We start from the raw sequence: 24903 nt of genomic DNA on the forward strand, positions 1-24903 counted from the left end.
TTCTCTGTATGATCGGTTTTATTATTTTTAGCAGGAGTTTTTCAAAAACCTTAGATATTACTGGCAGTGATATAGATCTATAGGATTTTATTTCGTTTGGTGACTTCCCAAGTTTTGGGATCATTATAATTTCCATTCCAATTATAAATTCCTTCCAAATGTCTGTGACATATTTTAATCTAAATACTGTAGTGATCAAGTTGGTGAGTTTTATAATTCCCTTTCTTGGTAGTTTTTGCAGTAATTCTCCTGTTATTAATTAAATCGTAGCATGGTGATTTCCTGGGGTTAATGTCAGTTTTAATAACTTTGGTTAACTCTTTCGACAATAATCCTCATGATTTTAAATAACCATTTGGAGCAATAGCACTGTAAACAACCTGATCTAACTGTCAAATTATCTACATAAAATTGCGACCTAAAAACCTAATAAAAAACTTACTGTAAGTATTTACGAGCGTCAATTGAATTACAACTTCTAGTTAATACTTGTTCAGTTCGATGCAGTATAGCTTGGATTGTAAAGGGTTTCGAAATGCTGAAAAAATTCGAAAATGGATTAATGTTGCAATGTATATTATACCAATTTTTCTCACTAAATGCCTTTTTAAAGTGACAAAATGATTTGAATTCGTGTAAAATGAAATGTGGGTTTCATATGAATCTTACAAATCAGTAGCAATAGCACGATTATCTTTTACCGTCCGAACACAGAATTTTAAGTGTCACTATTAAACTGTCTGGGAGATTAGTCAACATTGTATTTTTCTTAATTTATGCTATTATATTAAACTAAATACTTTAATATTTTTTGATGAATGCAGAAAGAATTTTTATAATGTTTAATAACTGAATATTTAGAATGTTTATAAATTTAAACGTTTTGATATATCTTATATATTTATTCAAACTGTAATTAAATTTTAGTCCATGTTTGAAAATTGAATGAAATTTTTGAATGAGTGTAAATAATGCAGTATATATATGTAGCGAACAAGCAAGTAGAATAAATAGTAAAGGTTACTGAAATGTAATTTTAAAAACTATAGGCTATAGAAAATGTATTGCTTGTCAGTTTTTTTCTAGTTTTGTAAATATTGGGGCCAAATTGTATTGGTACAACTTATTATAATAAATTAATCATAAAATAAATATTATTAATAAATAAAATAACAATTTTCATTTTCATTATAGTGCTATTAAAAGGAACATTTTTATTATTTAATCATGTAAATACGAAAATAAAATGAGTTGTTCTTACAATTAAATATTACTAATTAAAATGTAATTCGAACATATGGTAGGTTGTTTTGATAAGTAACGATCAGTCATGAAATTTTTTTTTTTTAATTTTTGGGGTGGGTTGTTGGGAAAAAATGTCACAACAACATATGTAACATTAGGTGGTTGCATGTATGTTCATCATTTTTCACTTTAAATTTTTTATTCTATTCTTTAAAATATTGCTGTTTATAATATATTATTCTTGTTGCTGATTAATTTACAACTTGGTTCTAAAGTGACTTAAAACTAGGTATTTATCTAGAAAGTTTTGTGTTTCTAATAATATAAAAGTTAATAGAATTTTTCAGTGTTTACCTTTCATCACACAACTACGCAAGATCGTAGGGTTTGAGTAGTTCAAGTAGTAGTTTTCTTTTGGTGTAACAATTTTAATCGGAATATTTCCATACTCGCTAATCGGTAGAATATGTTCAAACTCAGTTTCATTTAGTTTAAAGGCTTGTTCTAAATAATCGCCAAATGCTTCAGCTTTTTGTTGATTGTTGCGTGCCCAATTTCTCCCTAGGTCTCTTATAGGTAGATAGTGCAAATTTGACTCCATTAAGTTTTTAGAGGTCTTCCAGATTAAACAGTTTCTTTTCTTGTTATCTGTTAGGTCTTATTTTCAGCTGTTCCGTGTTGTTGCAATTTTTTCCTAGTTTTCTCTTACATAATTTCTTTGTGATAATTGGTTCCTTTGTTTGTTTTCTTTCAATTTCAGAGTATTCAGTTGTTTTGAGTGGTGTATTTAGCTTCATATTTCTAAATAATAAATTGTTATTTTGTATAGATTAATTAAATAAAATCTAATCAAATTTAACAGTTATTTATGTCGATACTTGCCACTATCACCAATAGATGTCGCTCATCAAGATTTATTGTAGGAATATTCATTTAGTCGGTCGATATGTGTGGCTGTCGACGCGATTGTTTGTCCGAACACTCACTACTGTTTTTGTGGAAGGAATTCGCACGGGAACAGAAAACACCGGCAGAATGAAAACTTCAGTAATTTTTCGGTATCAGCTGCCATAGAAGGAGTACCAGGACGTAGTTCGTCTTGGGGCGTTACAATTTGTTCTAGGGTACCTACAAGTGTCCCGTTTCGTGTTGCAAGGATGTTCATGCGTTGAAGTTATGCATGATGGGTTTCTATGGTATTCGTCCATGGCGCTGGTCTCATAAAAAACATCGACCATGTGATATTGATGGATTTCTCGTGGTATCCCTTCATGAACGTATCGAGCACGTGGATCAGGTTGGTCTTTTGATCCGGTAGGCACTTCGATTATGTCGGGGTCACCAATTGTAAGAATGATCGTCTAGTCGGTCGAAATGTGTGGCTGTCGACGTGATTGTTTGTCCGAACACTCACTACTATTTTATCCGCTGAGTAAAAACTTGTTTATTTCAGGTGTTAAATACTACTTGTATTCGACGTAAGAATGGACAGGATACTAGATTAGGTTAAAGAAGTAAGGAAGCGCTATGGAAGTGGTACTGTTACAAGGGGGTAGAGAAAAGGGAGACATTGCTAACCTTTAACACTTACAGGTATTACTCATTTTAAATTATTCTTGACTTTTTTAAATGTAAAAAATGTTTTAAGTTCAAACAATTTTTAATCATCCTTCGCCAACTTACCGTATAAACAACTACGGACTTTTACATGTTTCCATTAAATATTCCACCCCAAGAGCTTTTTCCAAATCGACCGATTTTTTCCCGTGCAGCCCGGACGTCTCCTTGGTTTTTTAGCTCTCCCCCTTGGCTCGGGAAGCTACCGGCGTCGATTCTTTTAACATCCCCATCACAGATCTCGGCAAAAGGTAGAATGAATGGAGGGGTGGACGGTCATTAAAGCAGATTAAATTCTCAACGTAATAAATGATATTGAAAGTTTGAAACATCCCATATAATCAACCCGCAACTGATGACATGGCAACTTGGGAATCGGGGAGGCGAGGGGAAGGAGAGGCGCGAGGAGGCGGGGTGTAGGTGACGCGTTTCGAAAGGGAGACTTTATTTGGGCCTGCGAGGCATATTCGGCCGGAAATGCGAGTATATTTGAGTGTTTTTATTTTGTTTCGTTTTATTATACCTTTCGATTCGTTTAAAAAATATTAGTGGAAGTTACTAAATGAAGTTGTATCAAATTTAGAATGATTATATATACTACTGTGATCAAGAAAAAGTAAGATTTTCAAATTTAACTTGGTATTCTTGGATCGCATTCCCTTTCGTCACTTTGGTGGAACTTTAATTGTTATCTATATCAAGATTTAAGGCTATAAAATTTGATTATTTTTATTTTTAACATGAATGAGTTTAAAAGTTACAGATTTAATAGTTTTAAAGATGTTTTTTTGTGCTTTCCAATCATTGTGAGCAAGTGTTTCAAGTCCTGGTGTCTATTAACTCACCAAAAAAGTTAATTAAAATAGTATACAATAACCTTTATTGTGCTAAATAAATTATTATTGTAGACGTAGAATTTAACACCTGTTTTGAAAACTATAAACAGTCATAGTAGTAACACTTATAAATGGATATTATTTATAAATTAGGCTATTCACTAAAATTCATAGATTAATTCATCAACTTTATCTTTTTTATGTTTCAAACAATATTTAAGAGAATTCTATTCCTCCATTCAAGGAAGAATTGCTCTTAAATACTACCAAATGCTTAGTATCACCTTCCTTGCTATCACCACATGTCGGACTTAAAAATTAAGTTTCATTCCCCAGCGATTTGCAACTGGAAACTTCAATCAATCCATTCAATTTTTCACCATTAAATGATGTTGAATATAAGTGTTGAAGTCCAAATAACTTTTTGTGGCTATATTATGGTTCGGTTATGGTCCATTTACTTTTTTATATTTAAAATGTGTTCTTACTTTATTACTTTTCAAACATGCTAGTAGGGCTTGACTAAATAGGTGTTATTAAAGAAAGTACCACTTAACGGTACCTGTTTTTTTGATATTTACGACCACTGTACATGAACTCCTAAAAATTTTGCATACATAAATGTTTTTATTGCTCATTTTTTAACGTGTTCTACTTATTTATATTTGATATATATTGTCGATTAATGAATGCAAATGTAACTTGAGTGATTCCAATAGCCCAGTTGGGCTTAATCATGGTAGGAATAATCTTCTGCATGTTAATGTTTCATGTAAAGTTTTGTAGATTAAGAGAAATTAAAGAATATAAACAATCTATAAGCAGTACTCAATAAAGGGGAACTCGTTCAATCAAGCTTTTCTATACCTTTACTACACTGTAATTTTTTTAATAGGATAACAAATCATCATCAACAAGTTCCCTCGTAAAACTTTATTTAACTTCATAATGTTATATATCTCATACGCTATAACCATAGAGCAAATTATTTGTTTGTTCTGGACTGCAATTTTAATGTTAATGTAATTTACATGCTATATTTTTTTAATGTTTTTTATGTTTTTATGGCTAAATTATAATCTGTATTAGTTTATACTATAATCCATCCTCGATCTAAGTAATAGAAGAAGTATTTTTATCTGGCTGTACTGAAGCCAAAGAAAATAAATATTATTTTCCATGGAAGAAATGTCCGCCTTTGTTCATTGTTTTTCAAAAAAAAAACAATAACACTTGGGCTGAAAAGTACCGGGATTAACATGGCGCTAGTTTTATAGCATTAACCATTTTTTTAGTTAGTACTAACCTTCGAAAGAAAGCTGTTAATATTTTATGATATTCTACCCATAAGTTTGTGAGTTATTATGCTAATAGAGACACTTTTATTATTTTCATAATAATGGATTTAAAACAATTTCGTGTTTTAATTTTACACTGATTCTTGATGAGTAAAACATTGTTCAAGCAAAGCAGTGGCTTGAAAGACCTCCGCTCCATCAGAAACAACAATAAAACGTTGATTTGCTGACTTCAAACATTGTCGTAGAGACACCGATGAAGAAAAATGCAGTGGACGTCCAAATGAGGTGGTAACACCAGGAAACATTAAAAAATTCACAAAATCGTTTTGAATGATCGAAAAGTGAAGTTGTGAAATATTAGAGCGACGCTTCTGACGACGAGCGATTGCGTGGCTCTTGATGGAGATTACGTAAATGAATAAAGCCAATTCTGAATAAAAACCGCGTTTTTGTTGTTACGCCCGGGACTTTTCAGCCCCTGTATTGTATGGGGTTTCTAATTGTTTTTTGTTAATTAAGGGTTTATATTAAGACAGGATTAAAATAACAGTATTCCTTATACAATCTGTTCAATATTTCGCAAATTCTGTTCGTTAAAATAATTTTTAAGGACTTAATATACTTAAAAACATATATTTGGGCTGATTCAACCTAATAAAAATAAAAGCCTCGTTTTGTATCGTCGTCCAAAAAAATGGCCTCTTCTTTCTTTGAATAAAGAGTTTTTTAACAAAATAAGTTAATAGTTTTGATGTTTAAAACCCTTTTATATTTTATAACTTCTATTAACTTAAAGCTACATAACCTAAAATAACATAAGATATTTGGGAAATTTTTAGATCTATTAGAGCGGTTGGAACTAAGAATACACATCGTTCAGCAAGTATGTATGCAAAAATATATAAACAATTATATTACGAGTAATTACAATTATTTATTTATATTAGATTATGAGCAAGGCATGCTCTAACTAACAACACCGTCAAGATTATTTTATTGTACTGTTAATAGTTTTATGTATATGTATAATGTGTAATATATAACGATTTTCAGAAAAAAACTTTAAATTAATGATAGGATGAACAAGATTGCTTTTTAACAAATAAATTAAGTAAAATATGTTAATTAACAAGGAAAAACGTTTTTGAGACGTTTCAAAAGAGTTTGCCTTGTCTATAAGAAAATAAAGAAATCGAACTTTATGTATACCTTTAGGAAGTTGATTTTTTATATTTATTTTGATTTTTTTTTGTATAGTATACTTATATTTATTTTTACATTATTACAGTTTTACATAATTTTTATAATATATATTTTTTATAGGTTTATAAATATTTTATGTTTTTATTGATAAACAAAAATGTTGTTTTTTTAAATTAATGTGTTCCCAAAATTAAATTTAGTTTGTTATTAAAATATATTTATTGGTTAATAAAATGTTATATTAGAGATTAGTAACGTGATATTGCTGAGTTATGTGCTGAGTCTGCATTATAGACTTTGCTTAAGAACCAACTAAATGCCTTCAGTACATAATACTTTCGTTACAGCTGCCTATGATCAAAATTAAAACTAAATTAAAAATTTAAACACTCGAATGACTCTCTAAAGATCGTTATTGAGCTGTCTCTATATTAATTTATATGCAGTCTTACTCCATTTTCACACTAAATTGACATTTATATATAAAATAATTTATTTTTGCGTAAACAGCGAACAACTAATTTTTTGGTATGGTTAACTATATCTTTCCAATATCAATGAATGTATTTTATCGGTGTAATGGTCGGACCTAAAACAATAATTTAATCTGTTACCTGCCACGGTAATCCTCTGGATAGGGTATGATTATACCCTCTGGACTGGGCCTGGGGGAATTTCCGATCCAGAAAAAAGCGTCTGGTCCGGTGCCGTCGTAGGAGAAACCATTTATGAAGATCGTAGTCTCGTCAACTGCGTACACCATTCCCTTGATGCCATGGGCGAATTGTTGAAGGGGTCCGATTATTGTTCCATAGTAGGGTTCTGGATGTCTCTTAGATAAACCTGGAACAAATTAATTGTTATGTGAAAAGTCGCCTATTATTAATTTAATGAAATTGTATAGTCTTCGGAATATATAACGTGACAAAAATCACACAATTAAAAAAATTTTAATGGAATATTATTTATTTGCTGATTTTCTATTATTCTTTTTTATATTTGACTGTTTAATGTGAACCACTTAACTCCGAACCACGGTACTCGGCATTAAGCGTACTGACTGGCCAGTGATCAACTTAGAGACCATCCCAGAAGGCATCCGGTCTTACCCAGCCTGGTTGCTGGCGTGTCTGGGGTGGTTATTCCTCGTCGGATTTTACACTGTTGCCTATAAATACATTTACAATTACAATCACAAACATAAAGTTCATCGACACCCCAGCAGGATTCGAACCCGCGACTATCGCAACAGTAGTAGGACCGTTGTGTTGACTTCACCATTGTGCTAACCAAGCCGATGATTTTCAATTATAATTTAATTAATTATGCTTATAATAAGTATTTCTTATCTCTTGTTAATTTGAAACTGTAAAAATTTAATTTAAAACTAAATGACATTAATTTTAAAGAGATGTGACGTATTTATCGTATCTCATATTTCAGAAGATGTGGTGTAATCAATTGAACATTTAAATTGCAGTTTCTGTATTCAGTAGAAGAAAAAATACTGCTTGAAATTATGAGGTCATGATAAAAATCTATACAAATTTTCGAATACTCGTAATATTGCAAACTTTGTAAAAACTTACTCGAAATTGCCTATATGAGGAGGCTTGAGATTTGTTATTTCTTTAGGTCATGCCGTGTGACATAACTTTTTATTTACATATAAATAATTTTCAATGGGCAGTATCATTTTTATTAACCGTTCAACAAATCGCTTCTTCTTTCCGTAAAATAAAATGGTTTTAAATAAAATACAATAAAAAATGTTTTGTTGTTTTAACATTTCATAACTTCTTTTGTTTTATATTGTAATTACTAAATTTAGTTCCTCATTAAACAGGACTATTATTAGGAGTAGCTATAACCGTGCGGCGAACACTGAACTTTTAGTTAAGGTACTGAAGAATATCTGTTGCTGTATGGGCAATGATAACATTGAAAAAAGTTATTAGTTAAATATCTTTTAATTCCGCTTCTCTAATGTAATTGCGTCATAATATAATAGTGGTGCTGATCTAATAGTACTTAATAAAAATATTACGAGAAATAATTCATTATTTGTTGTTCCTTTTAACAATTTTTCTTATCTATATCTATCTTTTTATATATACGTATGTATTATTCTATCTATATTAACTACGTATATATATACTATGCTACATAAATTCGAGTTCCTTGACAAATAGAATTATTTAAGAACAGTTTATTACTTTTGAAATAGATATATTAAAGTCACCTTTTTACCAACGAGGATTTTTATGGACTGGACCTACAGTTTAAAGTGGTTTAAAGGTTTTAAAGTGGTTTAAAATGGGTAACCGTGGCTCCGAACTACGGTCCTCGGCATTTAGCTCCGATCTTACCCAGCCTGGTTACTGGCGTGACTGGGATCATTTTCCTTGTCGGTTTTTGCGCTCTTGCCTAGGACAATGACAAATATTAAACAATCACAAACATAAATTTAGGACCATGCCCCAGCGGGATTCGAACCCGCGACTATCGTAACAGTAGGAGGACCGTCCTATTTCCTTAATTACTATGCCAACCAAGCCGGCTATTTTAACATTCCATTCCATTCCAACATCGCGGTTTCATTGCTTGCACGCAAAAAAGAGATCTGTTGCATAGTATAAACGGTCATGGATTATTTCAGGAGAGACAATCAGTACAGTTATTCACATCGACATCTAAGTTGAATATTCAGGGCTATAAAATCTTGCTATGCATATGATGCATGGTGTAGTGTATTATGAGCTGCTAAAACTGAATTAAACTGTTAGTACATATATCTACTGACGTAAATTGAATAAATTTATCACCCAAAGTTCTACTGCATCCAGCACTTTTACCAGACCTAGCGACTTCTGATTACTATTAGTTTAGATCGATGCAGCATAGTTTACTGGCACACGGTTTTGCATATGTAGCACATGTTGAAGAAGTACGAAGATTGTGCGATGATTGGATTACTGCGATAATAATGTTTTTCGACAAACATGGTATAACCTAGCTACCAGAAAAATGGGAAAAGTGATAGAAAATGACGGGAATTATTTTAATTAATATATAATAGACCGATTAATAAATGATTTTTAAGAGCGAAACAATGATCAGAAATAATGAAACCACTTAATATATTTTAGCTAGAGTTTTGTTTTTATTATTACAAAAATAGATATAGAGGTTTAATATTAGAGAAACTTGATTGCAATTCGTAAATGTAGATTTTTTGCCATTTGATTCGTCTTTATATTTATTTGTTTATTCTATGGTTTGGAATTAGTTCAGATGTCCTCGACATAATTAGTCGAACGTTTGACATATGTGTAAAGAGAAATGATGTTAAAAGGGGTATTAAGAAATGTGTTAAAAGAAACAAGTAGTATGTTTACAATATAAAAAAGTCATCTAGCATAATATGTAGAATTAATCATGGCGAATAAAGTCAATAAACAGTTAAAAACATTAATTATTATTTCGTAAAACTAAATAAAGCTTTAAAAGAAAATTGTACCTTCGTGCTTCATGCACGTGTTTATTTCTGTATAGTTAAATATTTGGTAAACCGAAATCGCGCTTTGTTAAGATCAGTCTTAAAGAGACTTAAAAGTGAACAGATGAATAGAAATTAATTCGTAAATTTTAGGACCTACTACTCGGCATTTGGCCTATCGACTAGCCAATGACCAAGTGATCCAGTGGTCTTACCCAGCTTGGTTTCTGGGGTGACTGGGATGGTTGTTTCTTGACAGACTTCCACGGTTGCTTATAAAGATATCTACAATTATAACCAGAAACATAAAGTACATCCATGCCCCAGCAAGATTCAATCCCACGACTGTCGCAACAATAGGAGGATCCTCCTGTTGCCTTGAGGATTGCGCCAGCCAAGCCGGCGATTTTCAATTATGATTTAATTAATTATGCTTATGATAATTATCATTTGTCTATAAATATCAATTTTGAACAATAAAAATTTAATTTAAAACTGAATTATAGTTATTGTAAAGAAATGTGACGTATTTATCTCATATTTCAGAAATTGTGGGGTATTCAATTGAATATTTGTGGGAAATTGAAGTTTTTGTATTTAGTAGAAGAAATACTGCTTGAAAATATTACATTATTATTAAAAATTGTTGCAAAATATATGAAATCTTAGTCGAAAATGCCTATTAAATGAGGAGGCCTAAGGAATATTATTTTTCATATACATGCCATATCAAAATAATTTTGAATAGGCACTCTATCATTTTTTATCATTTTTTATTAGCATTATTTATTTAAAAGAAAATTGGTCCTTCTAGCTTGATGCACGTGTTAATTGAAAGAGATAAAGATAGAGATAGAGATAAAGTAAAGAGACTTGAAACTGAATAGATGAATAGAAATTAGTTCGTAAATTTTAGTATATATCTTTATATACTTAACGTTAACTAACGTTAACGATATTTAACATTTTTAAGGTACAAAATATTTCGGATTCATTTCGCATCAACATTGTAAAACTTAACTAAACCCAAAAATAGAGACAAAGAAAAGAAAGTTATATAAACCAGCAAACAGTCAGTGATCCTTTACCTCACAAAAATCGATCGCCATAATAAAATTCATCGTTCGAAAATAAAATCGAGACAAAATTTACGGCGGTATCTCCCTTTTTGTATATCAAGATAGTCGATTTATATCCATGAATAAGCGAGAAACCCTTGTTGTGTGTGCCGTGTCGGCTCAAACGCCAAACGATCGCTCGCAGGATTGAGGGGGGAGGGGAGCGGGCGGTGGCGGGGGCGTCGAAAGGGATACTCCAAAAAATTCCCCGAATACATTCCTGGAAGCCGCTCGGTAATACACTCGAACTTTTGCGGATCGAGAGACGGCTATTGAGACATCAACTGTCGATTTAGGCGGAATTGGGACTCTTCGGTACGGCGTTTGGTATTCTAATAAATACGGCGAGGATGAGGTGACTGATTTCTTTTCTCGTGTTGTTTGTCACGCATTGGCTTTACTAGAAATCCTTTGGATTTACGTGTTCTGTATTATTCGCTTGGTATTTCTCTAAAGGTCTTAAAATGTAATTTATTAAAATATTCACTAGGTGTGCATTTCTAGCCATTCTAGGTATTATTTTTATATTAAACAATTTATTTTAAATTAAACCATACAGTTCTTTATATTACAGCCTTATTTTTTTGATATTTTCTTTTTCTAGTAAAATTATACAACGAGGACATAAAAACACATTAAATACTTGAGTCTTAATTTGGCAGAAACACATCTGGATCAAACATAAATAACTTGATAAAAAAATCCGCAGATAGCATTGGGAAACGGCTTACCACTATCACCTAAGTAATGAGAGCAAACTGATGGTATACAAAGCCATAATTAAGTCAATCTGGACATATGGCATTCCATCATAAAATACTGTAAACAATATCAGCAACAATATTTTAGAAAGTTTTCAGAATAAATTTTTAATGAACAAGTTCCAAAGCAGAATCAATAAACGCATGTACTTAGAATTCAATATATAACAGGTCAATTGAAAAGTCCCCGGCTTGACACATAGATGGCGCTACTAGAACTAAATACAAATGTTTTTTTAGTTAGCCCTAACACTCAAAAGATGTGCGAATAAATTTGACAGCTGTTGGATCATTAGTTTGTGAATTTTGAGTGAAGCAAGTGTGAAAAATATGGATAAAAAGGAATTTCGCGTGTTGATAAAATATTGTTTTTTAAAGGGAGAAAATAGAGTTGAAGCAAAAACTTGGCTTGATGCCATGTTTCCGGACACAACCCCGGGAAGATCAATCATCAAGGATTGGTATGCTAGGTTTAGACACGTAGATGGTGGCGAAATGAGCACCGAAGATGGTGAACGCAGTGGACGTCCAAAAGTTCCGACCAAAACAAAAACAATCCACAAAATGATTTTGAATGACCGTAAATTGAAATTGAATGAAATAACAGACACTCAAAAGATGATCAGGCGTAATAAACCCGAGTTTTTGACAATGTATGGAACATGGCTCCATCATTTCACTCCGAAGTCCAATTGACAGTCATCCGAGAGGACTGCACACGATGAACCCGCTCCAAAGCGTGGGAAATCGCAACAGTTGGGTTGGCGAACAAGGTTATGGCGTCTGTATTTTGGGATGCGAATGGAATAATTTTCATTGACTACCTTTAAAAAAGAAGGACCATCAACAGAGACTATTACATAGCGTTATTGGACCGTTTGAAGGACGAAATCGCCGAAAAACCGCATTTGAAGAAAAAAAAAGTGCTGCTTCACTAACACAATGCACCGTGTCACAAGTCAGTGAAAACGATGGTAAAAGTCCATTAATTGGGCTTTGAATTGCGTCCTCATCCACCGTATTCTCCAGATCTAACCCCAGCGACTATTTCCTGTTCTCGCATCTCAAAAGAATGCTTATTGGGAAGAAATTTTCGTCAAATGAAGAGAAATTTTCGTCAAATGAAGAGGTGATCGCCGAAACTGAGGCCTATTTTGAAGCAAAGGACAAATGGTACAACAAAAATGGTATCGAAAAGTTGGAGGGTCGCTATAATCAGTGTACCCTTGAAGGGATTTATGTTGAATAAAACAAAAAATAATTTTGCCAAAAAATGTGTTTTACATTAAGCCGGGGACTTTTCTATTGACCTGTTAACAACAAGGCAAGAAATAAGTCTAATAAGTCCAATAATAATAAATAAACTCAGCATCGCCTAGGACATTAAAAAAGACTAACATAACACAGAAATGAGCTAGTACTAGCGATGAGTGGAGTAAAGGGGGCAATATCAAATGAAGCAAAAGATATTTAGAAGTTGGACAACACAGTAGCTTATTGCTCTAAGACAGACAAAATAGTGCGACTGATACTGAGCTGTGGTTTTCCGAAAAATAGTGTGTTCTATATATTGTAATCTGTGTTGAGGGAAACATTTAGATTTAAGGGGTTCATTTATATTATAATAGAGTTGGGTCGGCAGTATTGCGTGTACAATTATCTCAGCACTTCTCGCTACTTCTTCTCGTTAAAAAAATATTTTAAATGCTTTTAATATGCTTTTTAGTATATCGTGGAGATCATGATTTCTTTTATTTTTTAATTGAAACTGATTTATTAAGAAGACAAGTTGATGTTACATTAGCAACCGTTCCGTAGCTACTTGAGGTGATCCTTGTCACAGTTTACTGGAATGTTGGCAATAAAATTACCATAAGAGGGTTGAAACCTTAAGAAACTTTAAAGAATACCCCTAGTTTGTGAATTCCTAACAAAAGTCTTGCAGTTAGGACGTTAGACCAACGAATGCATATTGAAGTTGTTGTAAACTAATCTAGTCTACTATAATTCAAGCAGAAACTTGTATTTCAGAGTATATGGCTACCAAAATCGGATTGTAGTATTCTTTATTTCCTTAGCTGTTGAATATTGAAATTTAAGGATACGAAAATATTAAATTATTCTAGGCGGGCTACATCACAAATATTTGGGTAGAATCAGTGGAATTCAGAATATAATTAAAGGAAAACTGGGGGGCAAAGGTATAATTTATGTTCGCAAGTAATTTTGCTGCAAGTGCAAGCCGTTTAGATGAGACAAAAACCAAATATACGACCAACATATTCCATTGGCCGGTTTCTTCAGGAGGGGGTATTATATAACGTAAGTTATAGAGTCCTGGTTGTTTGACTAACACGCTGTTTATATCCATCTCTAGGATGTCTTAAGTAAAATGAAATTAAGGATTTTTATTTTAAGGGTATATTAAAACAGGTTTGGATCGGCACTATTGTACGAATATTTATTCCAACAAACTGTCACATTATTCCGTTAAAATAAAATAGTTTTAAAGTAAATTAAGTTAATAATTTTATAGTACTAGTGTACTATATACTAGATGTAAAATATTGTACTACGATCTCTAATATTCTAATTATATAAAGAGCCATTAAGTGATAGAAAATAGCAGAATTTCAGAATTCAAAATTATAAGAAATTGGATATTGAAATATATAATAGGCGTTACATAATATACTTGAATCTGCAGCAAAGTATCATCAAATGCGCTCAAATACATATGATAATTTTTACATATATTGGAGACAATATAATTAGGGTCTACGAAGTATTCGACGTTTCGAATTAAACGCTTTAACTGATCGGAATCATACTGGCAAATCGCAACAAACTGATATTGGTATATCTATGCCGAGCAATGGAATAAGTTAGTCGTTATACAAGCAGAAATGTGGCTAAATGATTGTACAATACAAGAATGCCCGAAATCATTGAACATTTACAAATAATAAGCCATACTTACCAAACATTACTACTTGATTTAACACCTAACGATGCTATTTGACAAATTGCAACTCTTGTTCATGAAATATGACTCTTGAATAGCCTGAAATATGTTGTTTTTTTATGATAGAAATCAAATGCTACGATTTTTTTTGGTATTGTAGTCTAATCTAAATAAATTTTTTTTTGAGTTATGAAAAAAAAAACGAAATTATTGATGTCTATGAACATTTTTAGTGTTGTTGAAACACTGTATTTTTTATTTTACGAATGATTTGAAATAAAAATGTTATCTTATTAAATAATATCTAGCTACATACTAGATTAATATGACTATATCGCTATTTTTTGCTAGGTTTAATTCATCTATGAAAAATCGGCTGTATATTATTTACAAAAACACTTTAAAAAATTATGTTCATATTTAAATTTAATATAATAAATACGAAAAGCGACTTTATTATTTTTGGAGCATTTATTTAAAGCCGTACACAAAGCCTTTCACAGCATTTTAAAACCAATCATTCAAGTTTAATGTAATTATATCTTTTTTCTGTCGTCCCACTCAAATTTTCACATTATGGCCAGTCTGGAAATAGACACAACCCACGCGATGGAAAATCATATTGTTAGAGAGGTTTTTTTAACAGCTAGCGTGGGCCAACGTTAAAAGTTAAAGGATAACTTAGTATGTCAATAAAAACGAAATTTTCGCATCGCCTAGATAATATTAATATAGAAATAGTATAGCAATATTTATTATTACTACTTTTGATTTTTTGTATCTCCTCCTACTTTCATAGTTATAGGGAATGAATAAAATGATATGAATGCCTGACATATGCTTATTTATATGCATTTTTAGTAAGATATTGAGCATTTGCTTTTAAAACAGCTTTTTCTTACGGACTGTTATTCCATTCTTGTATCAAAACATCCGCCAATTAGTTCAATGAAGAAAAAGCTAATATGTGCTTGAAAACTCACCATAACAATTCAATTATGTTCGATTATACTATCATGCTGCCCAAACCAAGACTCAGCCTTTTTGGCTCTGTGTATGAGTGTATTATTATATAATAAAATAGTGTTGGGAAGAAATATTCTAACCATAATAAGAACTTTATTCTTGTGGATTTCGAGACATTCATTCGCAACAATCCCACCGATGTTGCGAATCAGATGGCCGGCTGAATACCACGATATTGCTGTTCAAATTATAAAAAAAACCTCCACCATGTGTCACTGTAAAAAGCTCACAGTCTGGATGGTAGATTTATTTTGGTGCTCTATATATTTTATGTAAATATTACTGTTTGTAAGGAAAAATATAAACAATGTTGTCTGACCACAATCCTCTTTAATGTTCGTCGGTCTCTGTCAGTTAACTGTAATGGTTTCGTTTATTAAGATGTACTATATTGCATGGTGTTCATATTATAGTGTCTATCCCTTGTAGATCCCAAGTTCTTGTTTCTTAATAACTGTGGAACTATTTTGGAAGTAAACAAGGAAACATATTTCCTTCTTTAGTTTTAATCAGCAATCTTTATTGTAAGGAGATGGTTATCTTCTAGTTGTTGTGAAAATATGCACAGATAGTTGAATTGAATATTGTTGAAAGCTTTCAATTTCATTGTTATTCAAGTTTCGTTGTTTATAATATATAAGTGTTTGAGATTATAAATTTTCATTATTTCATTATTGATTCATTATCTACTTGAAAGGCTTTAATGTTTTGGAATATTTGGATGTAGTTTTATTTAGTAATTAAGATGTGCTATTTATAGATTATAGTGCCTGACCAATAATTTAAAAAATAATTTGAGTTTTGTAACGTGTAGTGAAATATTTATGTTTTAACTTAATGGAAAAAGCGCTCTTTTATGTCGTAGTATATTTAATATACAATATACTATTTTCCTCGATATATCTTTGATTTTTTGATGTTAGGGATTACTTTGCGCTATTGTTATGTGTTATAATTTAATAAATTAGAAGTTGCAACATGTCGGAATTAAAATGGCGGATGATTAAATATACAAAAACTATAACTATATAAAAGTTGACTGAAACAAGTATTTCAAGGTAAATATGATGAAAAAGCAGCAAGAAATTTGCAAGCGTTAGTAAATAAAATTAATATTTGGATCAAGCAATGCCGAATCAAATTGACTAAATATGTTAATTTCGTAAATTTCACGAATAAAATAAAACAACATGTCGCTTTTCCTATAACATACATAATATTCAGGTGTAATATGCAAATACAATAAAATAATTGAAAAAGATACGATTCTTTGCTGACAAGCATGCGATGAAGAAAAATTCTACCGTATCAAAATACGACATAGTATTTCTGTATAAACAAATTCTGAAGCCCGTAAGGGCATATGATATCCAGATATGGGGTTGTGTCAAGAAGAAACATTTGAATATAGTTCAGCGGTTTCAGAACAAAACACTCAGAAATAATGGCCACTAAAGAATACTAAATCATTTTAGATGGTCTGTGTGATGTTTGTACAAAAACAAAGCATATGTATGTAGGCGTCAATATTAGAGTAAACACTTTATTGAAACTTCAGATATTCTGCTGCAAAATTCTTTATTTTTTTTTATTTGTTAGTAATTAAAAATTTTTGGTCATATGGGATCCAACTATAGAGTACCGCTAGCAAATCAAATATATCCATCATTCAACGGTTCCAAAACAAGGTGTTGCGTGCCATTATTGATGCTCCGTACTATATTTCAAATAAAGTGATACAACGCGACATTCCTCTAGAACCTATAACGACTGTAATTCAACGTGTTTGTGTGAAGTACTTTGAAAGAATGTCAGTGCGTCCCAATGTACTTGCTAATCAGCTAAATAGGCGACGTGATAGCGAAGTGCGTAGACTAAAACGTTTAACACCACCTGATCTGATTACTGGTTATATGTAGACTTTATAATAAGCTTCAGAATAAGACTAATTAATTAAGATAATATTTTATACAGAAGATTGCTTAACGAAGTGATTTTCTACATGCCATGTATCCTATATGTTCATGGAAATGAAATAATTAATTAAAAAGTAACTGTTGTCAGTATAGATGTAATACACGAACAAAATTCCTCTAATATTATTCTGTATGTTATATAACATATTATTTTCTAATTGGTAGACTAACCAGCTTGTTAACCTTAGTGTTAGTGAATGCGTCATTGTGAGTACAGCTTTTTAAAATTCTGAACTTAAAATTTTACTTATTAGTGAAGTGTTCAAGGCGTCTAATAAATATATCTTGTTGAATCAATCTACTAAAACGATATACCGTATTTGTGCGTCGATTTCTAAGGTTTTTAGTTTTTCTAGACGTCCTTCAAGTCGCTACTGAATAGCCATTGCTACTGAAGGACTTGCTTTTAAACCTTTTTACGAGGAATTTTTTATAACTGTAACAGGTCAATTAAATAGTCCCCGGCCTGACACATAGATGGCACTACAAGAATTAAATCCATATGTTTTTTAGTTAGCCCTAACTCTCAAAAGATGCGTGTATAAATTTGACAAATGTCGGATCATTAGTTTGTGAACAATAGCATTTTGAGTGAAGCAACTTTTGTTATTGTGAAAAAAATGGATAGAAAGGAATTTCACGTGTTGATAAAATATTACTTTTTGAAGCGAAAAAATACAGTTGAACCAAAAACTTGGTTTGATGCCAAGTTTCCGGACGCTGCCCCAGGAAAATCAACCATTAAGGATTGGTATGCTAAGTTTAGACGTGGTGAAATGAGCACCCAAGACGGTGAAAGCAGTGGACGCCCAAAAGAGGTTGTTACGGGTGAAAACATTAAAAAAATCCACAAAATAATTTTGAATGACCGTAAATTGAAATTGAATGAAATAGCAGACACTCTAAAGATATCAACTGAACGTGTATATCATATCATTTACGAATATTTGGGTATAAGAAAGCTCTGTGCAAAGTGGGTGCCGCGCGAGCTCACTTTTGACCAAAAATAACGACGAGTTGATGATTCGGAGCAGTGTTTGAAGATGATCAAGCGTAATAAACCCGAGTTTTTGCGTCGATAGGTGACAATCAGTCGGCTGCAAGGTTATGGTGTCTGTATTTTGTGATGCGCATGGAGTAATTTTCATTGACTACCTTAGAAAAGGAAGGACCATCAACAGCGACTATTACATAGCGTTATTGGACCGTTTAAAGGACGAAATCGCCGAAAAACGGCCGCACTTGAAGAAAAAGAAAGTGCTGCTTCACCAAGACAATGCACCGTGTCACAAGTCAGTGAAAACGATGTCAAAAGTCAATGTTTAACATTGGCGTTGCATTTTTTGAACTAGTGTTAACGCATAGATAATGCTCTACGAACGATCTAGCAAATTAATATTTGTTTAGAAAAAGCCATTTCAATAAATGTTTTTTATTAGTAAGCCTAGAGAGTTTTAGTTTGTTTTAAATATGATATTTGTTTTAAAACAATGGAACAGCGGATAACAAATTCACAACACCGATACGGTATAGCGATTATTTTAACGATATTAAACCGATACGAGCCAACGGAGAATCAATAAAATATGAAATGATATCGTGGCGTGTAGTCAGTCGTAGGGGACCGCGATCGGCTCACGGCCCGACTGCAATGAGGCAGAAGACAAATGAATACGACATTCGGTCGATCGATCGCTCATATTGTATTGTTGTTGTTCAGGAGTGTAGTGCGGCTTTAACGCTCCTTCTTTCTTTCTTTCCTTCTCATCCCCGGTCGCTCTCTTATTTTTACGCGATTCCTTTCTTCTCGGCGAAACAGTATGATTTTTCGGTCTAATGATTCCTTAATATAAAGATTTTTATAAACGGATTCCCGTGCCGCTGCGGGGATTTGCTTCTGTAAAGTCGGATATCGATTGATTTGAGATATATACAGGGTGGAGAAATAAACTCCGTGGCCTATTTGTGCATGGATGATTAATGTAATACTGCGATCGAAAAGTTGTGGGATTACCAAAAAAAAGAGCAAAATGGTTTATTATATTTTCTAAATATAGTTGGTTCCCTAAAGTAACTATCTTTTTATATAATGGCAACGTTTTTCCATCTTTGAATCATTCGTTCGATATGATTACTTGAATTGCCTTTTAAGTCTCCCTTGATGGTATTTTAATAGAATTAAAATAATATCCTTCTTACGTCGATAGAGGCTTTTCGACATATTTGTTAATATATAATTAAGAAAATATATTTTTTTTGATTATTTATTAATATATTATCACGTAATAAAACACACGTATAAATATCATGCACCAAATATATCAGATATAAAACATATACTACACTCCCTTCGTCATGTCTTATTGCGAATCTGTTTGTTGTCACCCATTGGCATTATTTCTAATAATTAGTAATAATATTAGTTTCTAATAAAATAAAAGTTAGTAAAGTTGATCACTACACAACTACACAAGATCACATAAAAGTAGTATTCATATTCTTTAATATATAAACAGTTTGATTAAGGTGAATCCAATAGGCACTGATTTACTGTTGTTGACTTTTATTTTCTATTATCTTCCCTATTTTCTAGTCTAGACGGTTTTATTTGTCACTAATAATAAGCATCGCTGTATCATCAGCAAATGTAGCTATTGTAACATTTTCTATTTTCTGTGATACACGTGTTTAGTGTAGATAAAGGACTACTATTGAGTAAACTTCTTCTTATTTTTCTCAAAATATGCTGGCTAAGATGCAGGAGTTTAAGAGTTCAACGTATTGCTTCGGTAACACTTTATGGGGTTTATACATATAACAGGTCAATTGAAAAATCCCCGACCGTACACATAAATGGCGCTAGTAGAATAAAATCCAAATATTTTTAGTTAGCGATAACTCTCAAAAAATGCGTGTAGAAATTTTCCAGCTGTCGGATCATTAGTTTGTGAATTATAGCATTTTGAGGGAAGCAACTTTTGTTATTGTGAAAAAAATGGATAAAAAGGAATTTCGTGTGTTGATGAAATATTTCTTTTTGAAGAGAAAAAATGCAGTTGAAGCAAAAACTTGGCTTGATGCCGAGTTTCCGGACAATACCCCAGGAAAATCAACCATCAAGGATTGGTATATTAAGTTTAGACGTACTGAAATGAGCACCGAAGACGGTGAACACAGTGGACGCCCAAAAGACAATTACCGACAAAAACATTAAAAAATCCACAAAATGATTTCGAATGAATGTGTATGGAAGAATTTTCATTCACTTCCTTGAAAAAGGAAGGACCATCAACAGCGACTATTACTTAGCGTTATTGGACCGCTTGAAGGACGAAATCGCCGATAGACGGCCGCATTTGAAGAAAAAGGAAGTGCTGCTTCACCAAGACAATGCACCATGTCACAAGTCAGTGTAAACAAGGGCAAAAATCCATGAATTGGGCTTTGAATTGCCTCTTCATCCACCGTATTCTCCATGTCTGGCCACCAGCGACTATTTCCTGTTCTCAGATCTCAAAATAATGCTCGCTGAGAAAAAATTTTCGTCGAATAAAGAGGTGATCGCCGAAACTGAGGCCTATTTTGAAGCAAAGAACAAATCGTACTGCAAAAATGGTATCGAAAAGTTGGAGGATTGCTCTAACCAGTGTATCACCGTTGAAGGCAATTATGTTGAATAAAAAAAAATTGCCAAAAGATGTGTTTTACTATGGTAGGCCGAGGACTTTTCAGTTGACCTGTTACATACTTCATACCTCCTACAATAAAGTAAATATAATAAATCATTAGAAGATTAACAAGGGCGGTCAACAACTTTAACCAATATAACATTCGGTACCGACTTCAAAATAATCAGTTGGTAGTAATTGCATAATATTGCAAACAAATAAATAGGTTTAGATAGGTATTAAGCTAAATTGTTTGTATATAGTAGAATATAAAATATGTGTAGTAGAAAGGTTAGATAAGGCTTTTGTTTATTTTTATATTGTTTTTACAACTATTATTATGTACATATTTTATTCTGAAATGTTTTTTTTGTGTTAGAATTCTAGGTTTGATTTTTTTATTTTTAGTGAGTTCCTTATTTATTTTTTGAAGTCGGTTCTATTTATTTGTTAAAAATATGTTTATATATACTTTATATGTAACGAATAAAAATATATTATATATTGTAATATATTAACATATTAATATATTATATAACTCGAGGAAAGTAACATTTAGCAATATTGCCGCAGTATAATTTCGAATTTCAATTAAGAGGGTACCCTAGTCTAGAAATTAGAAAAATAGATTTTTTCATATTTCCTAAACTTAGCTCGTTAAGAATATTCCCTTATTTTCTATTATGTATTTTTCAAACATTAATAATGAATATCTAGTAGGACTGGATAGTAAAAATATTGCTTGCTTTTTATTTTACCTCTCGAATACTCTCTTAATAATTCCATCATATACAAATCTATAAATTTGTTAATTATTGCATTGTATGCATATTATAGTTAGTTTCACTCGAATCTTCACTGTATACCAACGTCAATCATAATTAGTTGCAGTCTCATTAGATTCTTTCAATTTGTTAGATAATCACGAATCTACGAATCTTTAGTACGAATTTTTGTGTTTAGGGATTAGAAATAAATTAGAGGGAGTTAAATCATGTGAGTAGGGTGGGCTTACTATAATGATTTAAGTTTTTGATCTGCAGTGCGAGAATGCGAGATTAAAGAAGTGGATAGTATGTAATCCACTTTACTCTTAGTAGATTATTGAATTGGCAATTACTATTGGATATTCATATCTGCACTAATTGTGATAACATAAACTCAAGTTTTAAATATTTTTAGTCATAAGCTTCAAAATTTAGATTAATAGTTTCAGATATAGATTAATAAATATAGTCGAATATCTCTGAGATCTAGAGGTAAGAACAACTTTTTTAATTTTGAAGGTAGCAAAAGGTAAAGCAAGATTATCGTATCATAAGGCGTTTGATAGATGATAAGATAATATGAAAATACGTATAAACAATAATTAAGTTCATACGGTGGCAAACTTCTAATAGAGACGTTTAAAATTTGTTAAAATGCAATTACAATGTGCTTAAATTGCGTACATAGATTCAGAATTTTAGTTCTGTTACTGTTCAAAATAAACAATTTTGAAAAGCCTGGCAGTATCCACTTCGCGAATATCATTTCAAAAATTGTGTTTCTATAATAACAAAAATGGTGTTTAAATAAGTTTAAATATATTTTAAAGTCTCCTTTTGCCAACTATAGGTTTATCTGGACTGGACCTACAGTTTAACGTGGGCTCCGAACCACGGTCCTCAGCATTAAACCTACCGACTGGCGAGTGACCAGCTTTAGGAATCATCACAGAAGACATCCGGTCTTACCCTGCCTGGTTACTGGCGTGACTGGGATCATTTTTCTTGTCGGATTTTACACTCTTGCCTAGAACATTCACAAATTTTAAACAATCACAAACATACATTTACGACCATGCCCCAGCAGGATTCTAACCCGCGGCTATCGCAACAATAGGAGGACCGTCCCATCTCCTTTACCACTTCGCCACCAAGCCGGCTAAAATGGTTATTCTGATGTACATTGCAAATACTGCCCTCGATAGGCGCGAAATACGAAGACGACGAATTAAAAGCATTTTTTAACATAAATATTTCTCAAAAATATATAAATATTGTAAATAAATAAGAACTCATATTGAGTCAATAGAGATTGGGAAAGTTATACTAGAAATGACATAATTATTAAAATCAATTCGTATAAAATACTTTAGACATATTTTCGATATTGTGGCTTGCTTGTCCATTAGTGAGGATCAATCATAGAAATGTGAAAAAACTACAATATAAATCGCAACCATTAGGTGGAGTCAATAATGTACAACTAAAATGGAACAGGTTTTAGAACATATTATAGGCATCTTGTTAGAAATTTAATATGAATCTTAATATGAATTTTTTCAATCCTTTAAATTAAAAATATTTGCCCAAAGGAGAAAATGATAATTATTTGATAATTTAATTCTATATTAATATTTAAATAGTTCTCCTTATAGCTTTTTAATAATAACTGCTCTAATATGTCACAGCCTGAACATCCTAAAGCAAAACAAAAATATACGTTAAAACTGTTTTGTTGACGGTAAACGCCACGAAACCAGACAAAGTAATAACTTTTCAAAAGGCCAGATGACTGCATTCAAACGGATTTCAGCGAGCCAACTTCCAGGCCTCTTATTAGGGGAGGGAAATTTCGTCGAGTAAAGAGTCAACATATATCCCCGGCTTCTGCAAACACCAATATAGACTTCAGACTTCCTAGCCCGAGCAAACACGGCCTGAAAAACTTGCACGAAACAGCGGTTGGACTTGACGAGAGAGAACCTGTCTCGCGGGCTAGCCCGGCAGTAATAAACTGTAACGAAGTAGGCTTTGGCAGATTTCCTTTCCGGAACATTAAAAAAAAAAACTCAAGGTCAGCTGTTTGTTGTGTTATTTTTTTAATGAGCGTCATTTTACCATGCGTAAAACAGTGAATTAAATAGATAAATAGTGTTGAAAAGCGGCCCATTTCTTTATGTTGCTTTTATTTGTATAGTTGCCCATTTTTGGTGGTTTTTGTTAATATTTTTGATCCAAAATACAATTCAAAGTTAATTTTTTACTTGATGAAATATTATTTTGACTATTAAATAATAAATTAACCACATAAAGATGTATGTAAAGCGTCGGCAAGAAATATCAAAGTCGGTTAATTGTTGAAATATTTTACGCATTTCTAGAAAAAAAATTCTTAATGCTTACAATCTTTATTTATCATTGTTTATATTTTTATAAATTATAAGGTCCTTGCACGTATTTTCATCAGCGATCAGTGAAAATGCGATGTATTGATGCAAACAATTGTTCTGACATTTCTGTATATAAAATTAGTTTTTTCATTTAGAATTACTGAGTTATACCAAACAACGCAAAACAAACTAACACAGGTAAACAGATGCTAATCATTGAAAGGTTAAAATTAGATTTTTAACATAATATGTTGTTTGATTGGCAGACATTTACTGTTAACGCCTAGCAAACAGTTTTAGAAACGTATAGTAGTGGTGTTCGCTAATATCCCAATTGTTTGTTTTCATTTTAACAGCTTTAAAGTGGCTTTGGATTTTATATAAATGGAGTATCCAGGTTTATAGCTAGTTTTTTTTTAATTTCATATTTTTTTGATCGTTTCTACACCGAAATCCTTTAATAAATGGATTTCGTTTTAGATTAAGTAAACTGCTTTTTAGAAGAACCGAAGTAGGCTTTTTAATCAAACT

At 31.9% G+C, this 24903-nt stretch overlaps 1 protein-coding gene across 1 annotated transcript in view; it reads right to left on the reverse strand.

Moving 5' to 3' along the window:
* LOC143190272 (protein Skeletor, isoforms B/C) overlaps positions 1 to 24903 on the reverse strand; it is a 124797-nt gene that overhangs the window by 54182 nt on the left and 45712 nt on the right. Inside the window, exon 2 of the mRNA XM_076394474.1 lies at positions 6817 to 7045. Within this exon, the coding sequence (XP_076250589.1) occupies positions 6817 to 7045 (229 nt within the window). The remainder of the gene's footprint in view (positions 1 to 6816; positions 7046 to 24903) is intronic.

Source organism: Rhynchophorus ferrugineus, unplaced genomic scaffold (assembly GCF_030347505.1).
Source record: "Rhynchophorus ferrugineus isolate W39M unplaced genomic scaffold, kcgeb_rfMv2 rfM2, whole genome shotgun sequence".
NCBI classification, from domain to species: domain Eukaryota; kingdom Metazoa; phylum Arthropoda; class Insecta; order Coleoptera; family Curculionidae; genus Rhynchophorus; species Rhynchophorus ferrugineus.